Raw genomic sequence first — 11,167 nt, 5'->3', positions numbered from 1 at the left:
AAATCAGAGAACCAAGTCTTTAACAGCCAGGTTGTAGCCTTAAGATGGCTTTAAGTCTAGACACAGTGTTTGGGCTACAGCTGGCTGAAAAGTGGCTGGAAAAGTGAACGTTTAGTAGACGTCTCTATCTCAACCTAAACAGCCACCACTGAAACAAAAATAATGTACTAGGTGCATAAGTTCATAGGAAACAGATCCACCGGGACAAAATTAGGAAGCTAAACTAATTTCAAGTGGACCATCAGCAGATGGACAACACAGAGGTCACCTCACCATGTCCTCACCCTGGGAGAGGACATACTGGACATCCTTGTTCTTTGTTTTGGGTCCTGAAATACTCCTCAGTTGCTCTTCCACATCCTTCAGTGGAAAGCTCCTGGACACACAACACACTGATGTCAGCGAGCAAGTCAAAATGGGCATCGATACCCCCTTTGTGTACACAGGTAAGGCCATTTGCCTCTAAAATGTCCACTAAAATACACAGTTGTCTGCAGAAACCCCAACTAGCAGTTGGTTATTATTATAGATCAAACCTACCATTTTCCAATCATAGAGTATTGTACACGTATAAGCTGAAGTTCTAAACTCACTGAACCTCTAAACTCTTGTGTTAATGTATTGTTGTCTCCCTGTTGTCTATGTATGTCCTGTGGTATGTATAGTATGTGTACATGTATTTACTGTATGTGAGGATCTGTACAAAAGGTGAAAACAAATATCCTCTTGTGAGGAAATTGGAGTACCTACCTATCTATCTATCTATCTATCTATCTATCTATCTATCTATCTATCTATCTATCTATCTATCTATCTATCTATCTATCTATCTATCTATCTATCTATCTATCTATCTATCTATCTATCTATCTATCTATCTATCTATCTATCATGTGACTGGACATCATATTTCCCAGTGAATGACTGAAGACGTTGTTTGATGACAACACATTTCCAGCTCATTCCAGGAGCAGTGGAAAAATGACCTGATGTGTGAGTTCTGGTCACTGTTGATCGTAGTGTCAGTGTTAAACAAGCTTGAATCAGTTCATCAGGATATAATGTTAATTGACAGATACGTTTCATCACTCATCTAAATGACCTCTTTAGTCTAAACTGACTGCAGGTTTCCCCACCCTTATAAGCAATACAGTTGCAAAATGACCGAAACCAACGATCGGTCTCATATGCAAGTTGCCGTGACCATTAATTAGAGTTTCAATGGCCATGTGTACAATTCAGAGAGGACTTGGGGAATAGTTGCAATCACAGCATTGTAAGATGGCAAGAGGTGTACTCTTAGCCCCCCACCCCCTCGGTTCAGGGATGGTTGTTACCTCTTCACATAGATGGCCTCTTTGACTCCCCGTTCAAATCAGCATTCCTCCCCGTCAAGGATGTGCACATCCTCATCCTAGAAAGAGTGGCCAGTGGTCTGTAGATGGTGTAGACTGTGTAGATGCTGTAGACTGTGTAGATGGTGTAGACTGTGGATTCTTGGCCTGACACGTTAGCTCTCCTGTGTTGTGCCATTCTCTTAGCCAGCGTCTGATTAGTTTCCCCAATGTACAAGTCACGGCAATCCTCTCAGCACTTAACAGTGTACACTATATTGCCAGGGGACCTGATCACTGGGGAGGACCAAGTTCTGGTGCAGCTTGTTTTGGGGTTTGAAAGCAACTGTGACATGGTGTTTGGAAAACATGTGTCTCAACTTTTCTGACACTACCGCCACATACGGAATCACCACTGGTTTACACTTAGACAGCTGTGGTCCTTCTCCTCTCTTCGATTGGCTGGTGCACTGTTTGTGCGTCTTCCTGGCTTTGACAAACACCCAGTTAGGATAACCACACTTAACCAGGGCATGTTTAATGTGGGATTTCTCCCCTTCCCCAGCCGCTGTGTCAGTGGGGAGGTTGTCAGCTCAGTGGTCCAGTGTCCCGATGACTCCTAGTTTGTGCTCCAGTGGCTGATGAGAGTCAAACCTTAAGTACTGATCAGTATGTGTTGGTTTACGGTAAACATCAACACTCAAATGTCCCCCATCACCAAATTGCAATTTCACAGTCTAAGAAGGCCAACCTGTCATTTTCACTTCCTCCCTGGCAGAGTCGGCTGGGGGGGGGGGTGAGGGGGCTTTGGGGGCTTAAGCTTCCCCAAGAAAGACCACAGCACCCCCGTAGCACCCCCAAGAAATGTTTTAACTTCTTCACATTTCATTTGTTCTCTTAATAAAATGTATTGTTCGACTGTGTGACATTATCTGATTGTCACACAGTCGAACAATTCATTTTATTCAGTGATAAAAATGACATGTGTCAGGGCGTTCAGGTGGCGTGACGGTCTATTCCGTTGCCTACCAAAACGAGGATCGCTGGTTTGAATCCCCGTGTTACCTACGGCTTGTTCAGGCGTCTCTACACACACAATTGGCCGTGTCTGCGGGTGGGAAGCCGGATGTGGGTATGTGTCCTGGTCGCTGCACCAGCGCCTCCTCTGGTAGGTCGGGGCACCTGTTCAGGGGGGAGGGGGAACTGAGGGAATAGCGTGATCCTCCCACACGCTACGTTCTCTTGGTGAAACTCCTCTGTCAGGTGAAAAGAAGCGGCTGGCGACTTCACATGTATCGGAGGAGGCACGTGGTAGTCCGCAGCCCTCCTCAGAACGGCAGAGGGGGTGGAGGGACGGCTCGGAAGAGCGGGGTAATTGGCCAAGTACAATTGGGGAGAAAAAAAGGGGGGGGGGGATCCAAAACAAAAAATGTAAAGAAGTTAAAAAATAAATTAATAAATCAGTTTACAATATAAATTAATCCATCCATCCATTATCCAAACCGCTGATCCTGCTCTCAGGGTCGCGGGGATGCTGGAGCCGATCCCAGCAGTCACTGGGCGGCAGGCGGGGAGACACCCTGGAAAGGCCGCCAGGCCATCACACAGGGCCGACATGCACCCCCACACACATTCATACCTAACCCACCTGGGGTTCTCTGCAGTTAATAATACTGATAGCAAGAAATCAGCCTCTCATCGCTCCTTTTTGTGCATCTTAATGGACCCCCTTTGGGCAGATTCGACCCAATGTCCTTTATCACATCTTGGATTAAACCAGGTCATCGCCAGTCCACGTCATGGTCTTCTGGGTGAATGGTCAAGGCAGCTGATCCCAGGCCTCTGTGGTCGCTTTAAGGTAGGGGCTATTCCCAATTAACTGTATTATTCCGTTAGCCGGTATTGTATGTGATGGTGCTGACGAGGACTGGATCCCCTTTAGGCAGGCTGGCATGCTCTGTTCTTGATTTACATTTGTGTGTTTGCAGGCTGTTTTGCTATTTGACCCATCTGTGTCTTATTTGTGCTGAGAAACTATGCAGAGTATACTGCGCCCTGCTTTAGTTGGCCGTACTGTAGCCTACTGTGATGTTTGGTTCTGATACCCGTGTGGACGTTTGACGTGGTCATTAGCTCATTATGTTATATTGTGTTGCTTCTGTGGAATTCATGGTTCACCTTAGCCAGACGACATGGGACTACAAGACAATAAAGCCAAGCCACATTACATGAGTCAAAAGAAATGTATTTTGAGCGTTTTCAATGAGGGTCCGGGTTCCAGCCCCGGGTTAGTCCAACGTTGGGGGTCGTCCTCTGTGTGGAGTGTTCACCCCGTGTCTGTGTGGGTTTCCTCCGGGTGCTCCGGTCTCCTCCCACAGTCCAAAGACATGCAGGTCAGGTGACTCGGCCGCACTAAATTGGCCCTTGATATGAATGTGTGTGTGTGTGTGTGTGTGTGTGTGTCTGTTTCGGCCCTGTGTGGTGGCCTGGCGGTCTGTCCGGGGTGTCTCCCCGCCTGCCTCCCAGTGGCTGCTGGGATAGGCTGCAGCATCCCCGCGACCCTGAGAGCAGGAGAAGCGGTCCGGATAATGGATGGACGGATGGATGGATGGATGGATGGATGGATGGATGGAGATAACGGATCCCTTGTTCACACTTTAGCTCAACAGGTGGCGGTAGTGCCGTTTTTGTGATTAATGGCAACCGCTTTTAAACTTCAAGTAGAAGACAGAAAAACAGCTACGTGCGACGTCGTTGTGCCGCTGGAGTCCGGCTGGTTTTATGTCCCCGTTGAGTTTTTACCATGTCCGGGATTAATCTTCTGAGATCGTTCGTCATCGAGCGACTAACAGCAGCAGCTGAGGAGATATTAGGAGCTTTCGAGAGGACGATAGCGGAGTATGAGGACGAGAGAGAGCGACAGAGGAGACTGCTGGACATGGTGTTGAAGCCCAGGATCACGTTACACAGAATAGGTTGGTAAACACCAAGTTTCCGTGTGTGTTGTCCATTACCAAAACATTCCTTCTTTCAGTCTGACGTCACTGTTTATTTGCTACGGGAATTAACACAGATCTCTGTGACCGTAGCTGTTGTTTCTTCTTCTTCTTCTTCTTCTTCATCGTCATCATCATCAATCGTCATCTTCTTCTTCTTTTTTTTTATAGCAAATTGAAGAGGATTTGCAGGTTTCATTTAAAGTATCGCATGACACATATATCAGTTCTAATATGTTCGCTTCTCTTTCTCTCCTGCTCTTTGACACACACGCCTTCACACACACACACACACACACACACACACACACACACACACACACACACATAGGTTACAAATTCCTGTACTAGCATTCACACGCACACTCATGCACACGCACATACACATGGTTTGAAGTCCATGGGACCCTTGAGATGTTCCAGCTGTTTGTGCTCACACTGGGATCTTGATAGCGTCCTCAAGTGACACGCGCATGCGCGAACTGTGCACGCCAATACACCTGGTATTGGGTGGGTACTTGTTTTACCCTGCCGGGCTTTGGTCGTGCTGCGGTAGTGCAGTATAAACAGGGTGTTGCGTGCACCAGGCTTGTTGATATATTGTGTTCTTATTTTTATTTCTTATTTATCTTCTATTTGTTTCTGTTTGTTTCTATTTTCTTGTTAGTTTTGTTTCTGTTACAGCGCGAGTGTCTCTAATGGAATCCAATGTAACCGGTTATTTTGTTGCCCAGTGCGGGATTCGATACGGCGTGTACTGCACCATAAGGCGACATCACTAACCGCTCGACTAAAGGGTCAGACCCGTTAGCTAGGGACTAACGTGTCTTATTAGTAGTTTACACCAGTTTCCCCTTGGAGATGAATAAAGTTCTGATTCTGATCAGAAAAAGCATCGTTGAATCTCTCACGGACCTACCAGCTGGTACCAGTTTAGTGTGTAATTGTACAATGTTCAGTAAATACTTTGAAGACAATCACTTTGTGTTTTGCCTTTTCCACGAACCACACGTTGCTCTGACATCCACCTTAACCAGGCTTGGCATCCTCCACGGTTAACTGGCGCCCAACGTGAAAACGTCAACATCTTCAGAGAGGCGTGGCTGTCTCCTCGGGGGGGCGCTGTCTCCTCGGGGGGTGGGCGCACTCCCACCCAGGGTGCCGGGTGCCACAGGAGACACGCAGAGGAGCAGAGCAGCCCCCCCACCTTTGGAGAATCCAAGCACAGCACATATACTACACATACCACCACCCGTTTTTAAAAACAGTAAAATGAATGTTTAATACGTCCTAGTAATCGTATTTATACCAGTACTAGAAGAACCCTGCTACAATGTAGCGGTTTGGTTCTCCACCCGTCCCAATCTCCCTCCTCTTCATCCTGCCAGCTAACCACCTTCCCCCTGCCCCTAACCCCCCCCCTCCACTCCAACTCCCTCCCCCAAATGCTCAGAATCATCTGAAATGCCGAGAAAAGTGGTTTTTAGCCATTTTTAGAAAAAGCATATTTTGCATAATTATGCATAATTATGCATAATTTTAAACAATACAGTGGCATAACGACCGAAACCAGTGATCGGTTTCATATGCAAATATGGGTGTGACCATTAATTAGAGTTTCAATGGCCATGTGTACTCTTCAGAGAGGATTTGGGAATGTTTGCAATCACAGCATTGTAAGATGGCGACAGATGTACTCTTAGCCCCCCCCCCCCCCTTTGGCTCAGAAATGGTCGTTCCCTCTTCACATAGACGGCCTCTTTGACTCCCCGTTCAAACCAGCGTTCCCCCCTATCAAGGAAGTGCTCATCCTCAGCCTTGAAAGAGAGACTACTGACCTGTAGATGGGTGTAGACTGTGGAGTCCTGGACTGATGTGTTAACTCTCATGTGTTGTGCCATCCTCTTGGCCAGCGTCTGTTTAGTTTCCCCAATGTGTAAGTCATGGTAATCCTCCTGGCCCCTAACAGCATACACTATATTGCTCCTGATCATTGAGGAGGGCCAAGTTCTGGTGCAGCGTGTTTTGGGGTTTGGAAGCAACTGAGATGCGTTGTTTGGAAAACATGTGTCTCAACTTTTCTGACACTCCCGCCACATACGGAATCACCACTGGTTTACACTTAGACAGCTGTGGTCCTTCTCCTCTCTCCGATTGGCTGGTGCACTGTTTGGGCATCTTCCTGGCTTTGACAAACGCCCAGTTAGGATAACCACACTTAACCAGGGCATGTTTAATGTGGGATTTGTCCCCTTCCCCGGCTGCTGTGTCGGTGGGGACGTTTTCAGCTCAGTGGTTCAGTGTCCTGATGACTCCTAGTTTGTACTGCAGTGGATGATGAGAGTCAAACCTTAAGTACTGATCAGTATATGTTGGTTTACGGTAAACATCAACAATCAAATGTTCCCCATCACCGATTGCAATTTCACAGTCTAAGAAGGTTAACCTGTCATTTTTCACATCGTCCCTGGTGAACTTGATGTGGTTGTCCACAGAGTTAATGTGGTCGATGAAATGTGGTACATCCAGAGATGTAACTTTAACCCAGGTATCATCCATAAATCTGAACCAGTGGCTATGTGGTGTCCATGGATAGGACATCACAGCCTCCTTTCCATTTACTCCATGTACAAGTTGGCCACTACAGGTGGGAATGGGGAACCCATAGCACAGCCATGCCTCTGCCTATATTACGGCCCCCTGTATGTTAAGTACATGGACTGAAGACAGGTTCAGGAGCAGACACACTTGGTCAGTGTTAAGGGTGGTCCTATTGCTAAGGGTGGGGTCATTTTGTAATATCACATGGACTACCTCCACTGCATAATCAACAGGAACGCACGTGAAGAGAGACTTATCATCATAAGAGACTATTGTTTCATCCCTCTCCATAGTGATGTCCCTCACTTTTTCCACAAAATCCGTAGTGTTCTGAATGTGATGTTTATTACTGCCTTCCAACAAGTTAAGAATAGATGCAAGAAACTTAGAGATGTTATAGGTCACTGAGTTAGTCATACAAACAATAGGCTGTAATGGTACATCCTGTTTATGTATCTTAGGTAAACCATACAGATTAGGTGTAGCTTCCCCTGAATATAATCTGTGGTAAATATTCTGTCAATAGGGGGAAGCTACACCTAGTCTAGGTTTACCTAAGATATGTAAACAGGATGTGCCTCTACGGCCAAACTTGTGTAGGTATCCTGAATTAAATTTAACTTACTTCTGTTGATGCAAACCACAGCATTGATTTTGTTTTTCCCTCTATCCAGACTATGTACAGTTATCTGATCAGCAGCATGGTGAGCAGGAGAGGAGCCCCAGTCTGGCCAAGGAGGAACAACAGGAACTCTGGATCAGTCCACAGGAAGACCAACTTCCATTGCAGGAGGTAGCTGATACCTCTGACTTCATATTTACCCCTCTTTGTGATGGAAATGATGATGGTAAAGATCAGCCTCTGCCCTCGCAACTCTACCAAACCCAGACGGAGGGAGACACAGAGCCCCCAGCTGTCACTTCATTTGAACTGATACAACTAGAAGCCAAAGAAGAGAACTTGCTAATATCAGAACCAACAAGTGACGACCATACCCTCTCTAACTGCTGTCATGTAACTAAGAGTGAAGCTGACTATACTTGCAGTCGCCAAAACTGTGAGGAAGTGTGTTCAACTCAGAAAAAAAGGCTGAAACCTCACAAAAATTCCTACAACATGTGCAAGATTTGTGGGAAAGTGCTTTATAATTTGGAAATTTTCAAAATTCACATGACATTTCACACGGGGGAAAAGCCTTTCAAATGCACCACTTGTGGGAGAGAGTTTACCTGGAAGTATGACCTGGAGAGGCATACAAGAACTCATACAGGGGAGAAGCCATTCAGATGCACCACATGCGGGAAAGTGTTTACCCATGAGTCAAGGTTTCAAAGTCACGTCAGGACTCATACAGCCGAGGAGCCATTCAGATGCACCACGAGCGGGAAAATGTTTACCCAGAAGTCACATTTACAAGTGCACGTAAGGACTCATACAGGGGAGAAGCCATTCAGATGCACCACGTGTGGGAAAATGTTTACCTGGAAGTCACAATTGCAAATACACGTAAGGACTCATACAGGGGAGAGGCCATTCAGATGCACCACATGTGGGAAAATGTTTACCCAGAAGTCAAGTTTTCACAGGCACATAAGGACTCATACAGGGGAGAAGCCATTCAGATGCACCACATGCGGGAAAATGTTTACCTGGAAGTCAGAATTGCAAAAGCACATAAGGACTCATACAGGGGAGAAGCCGTTCAGATGCGCCACATGTGGGAAAATGTTTACCTGGAAGTCACAATTGCAAATGCACATAAGGACTCATACAGGGGAGAAGCCATTCAGATGCACCACATGTGGGAAAATGTTTACCCAGAAGTCAAGTTTTCGCAGGCACGTAAGGACTCATACAAGGGAGAAGCCATTCAGATGCACCACATGTGGGAAAATGTTTACCCAGAATTCAAAGTTAGAAGTGCACGTAAGGACTCATACAGGGGAGAAGCCATTCAGATGCACCACGTGCGGGAAAATGTTTACCTGGAAGTCAGAATTGCAAATGCATGCAAGGACTCATACAGGGGAGAAGCCATTCAGATGCACCACATGTGGGAAAATGTTTACCCAGAAGTCAAGTTTTCACAGGCACGTAAGGACTCATACAGGGGAGAAACCATTCAGGTGCGCCACATGTGGGAAAATGTTTACCCGGAATTCAGGATTGCAAGTGCACGTAAGGACTCATACAGGGGAGAAGCCATTCAAATGTACCACATGTGGGAAAATGTTTACCCAGAAGTCAAATTTACAAGTGCACCTAAGGACTCATACCGGGGAGAGCCATTCAGGTGCTGCGATTCTGGAAATTGTTTCAGCTCAAAATGTACTCTCAAACGACATGGCATGATCCACCGAGGTGAGAGGCATCAAAGGCAAAAAGAAGAAAAAGAAGTTAAATGACTATTCATCTTAATTATTTGTAACCATTTTATATCGGCAACATATGTCAGGGGGTTAAATTGAATCATTATAAGGGTGTAACTGCACAAACAAGACATGGTCCCCTTTATGATCATTTTGTCAATATGGTCCAAAACAACTGTCCAACAATAAAATCAATACTTTTATACTGAAGGGCATTTTTATACCAACGTACTTAGACTGTAGCCATGCCTCACAGCTCCATTTCATTGGAGTCATGGTGCTACAGACTTATACACAGTGTGACACCATAGTGTCAGATTGTTAATACTTTTTGATATTAAGGAGGAAGAACCATAGTAATTAAGCAGAAAGTGCAATCACATTGCATTATGACCATATAATCACACGTTATGTTCAGAGGGTCCTAATAAAGAAAAGCTACAGCAAAATTTCTTCAAATTCAGGATGTTGGTAGTAGGTAGAACCATGGTAAGTAAGCAGAAAAAGCAATCACGTTATTTGATCATTTAACTATGTATGGTCTAAAATGCCACGTTTTGTTAATCTCAGTTTTTAAATATAGATTTTCCACATTCTGAAATATGTTCCATACAAAAATGCAAACTGGACGGTCCGTCTATTTCATTTTTTCTTTTGACTGACGATGTTTACTGTATTCCTTATAGAATAGTCTTTTGAAAAATGACTAAACAGAGCTTCCTATAGGCCACATACTAATGTCACCTTTAAGGTGGAATGAAACATGCGTAAGAAGTCTGTGAATGTTCTCATTCATCCAGGTCATGGTTATCCAAAGGAGTTGAATCAAGTGCAACTGGCCTTGGTATATATCCGTGAAGACGTTTCGCCTCTCATCCAAGAGGCTTCCTCAGTTCGTGCCTTTCTGACCAGACTAGTTTGGTCTAGTCAGAAAGGCATGCACTGAGGAAGCCTCTTGGATGAGAGGCAAAACGTCTTCACGGATATATACCAAGTCCAGTCCACTTGATTCAACTCCTTTGGATATGCGTAAGAAGCTGCTGAACAAGAAGCCAAGTTCAGCCTCATTATGAAATGCTCTCTCCCAAGGAGGTCTAATCTAAATTCTAATTGCGTTCATTTGCACGAAGGTCTCGCCTTTTTTTTTTCCCTCCCATCATCAGTCTTGTGGGGCTGCAAATGTAGTAGAGAACTCGGGGTTTGGGTTCGCTCTGCAAGGACTCAGATAGGCTCTCCAGTTCTCAATGGACAATCACATTTCCATGTTTAAAGCTTAAAATTGTTTGGAGTGTTGTTAAGGCGATTCTAACAAAAACAAACAAATTCAATTTATCGAATCCTTTTTTTTATTCATCTTAACTAAATATCTTTTTAGAGAAACTAAATTTAGGATTTGGATCATTGAATCAGCCCTCAATGCAAACTTGACTTACTCAGACTTCTCCTGCAGTAATAGAGCCTATATGCTGTAAATGCAGGCAGGAAGTTTTTGTATAGCCTGACTACGAAAAAGGATCTTAGTTGGATATAATATTTTATTTGCGCTGGGTTTTTTTTTTTTGAGAAATCAAACCAAAATCTGTCAAAGATGCATCAAGTTTTCGTTGTGTCTTTTTTCTGTTTTGGTGTCTCAGAGATCGTGTGACTCAGACCTGACAAACCTTTAGGCCTAAATGATTCAAATGTTAATTTATGTCATTCTTGTAGTGATAATGTAATAACTCATGGAGATACTAGGTTAACGTGACTCTAACATTTTGCTGAACTCTCTTTTTTACTTATTCCAGGTTACACAGGTAAGGAAGATTGACAGAACTTATTAGAATGACCATATATAACAACTCTGATCTGCTCTGTTCCATTCTA

The 11,167-nt window shown here is 44.7% G+C and overlaps 1 protein-coding gene across 1 annotated transcript; it reads left to right on the top strand.

Moving 5' to 3' along the window:
• Positions 1-4,129: 4,129 nt before the first annotated feature.
• Positions 4,130-9,417, top strand: LOC130123371 (gastrula zinc finger protein XlCGF26.1-like). Its single transcript, XM_056292513.1, has 2 exons — positions 4,130-4,309; positions 7,606-9,417. Exons 1-2 carry the CDS (start codon positions 4,138-4,140, stop codon positions 9,282-9,284), a joined length of 1,851 nt encoding a protein of 616 aa, XP_056148488.1. The 5' UTR covers positions 4,130-4,137; the 3' UTR covers positions 9,285-9,417.
• Positions 9,418-11,167: the final 1,750 nt, after the last annotated feature.

Source organism: Lampris incognitus, chromosome 14, assembly GCF_029633865.1.
Source record: "Lampris incognitus isolate fLamInc1 chromosome 14, fLamInc1.hap2, whole genome shotgun sequence".
NCBI lineage: Eukaryota > Metazoa > Chordata > Actinopteri > Lampriformes > Lampridae > Lampris > Lampris incognitus.
Note: the sequence above shows the minus strand (reverse complement) of the source record. Positions and strands in the feature narration are given on the sequence as shown.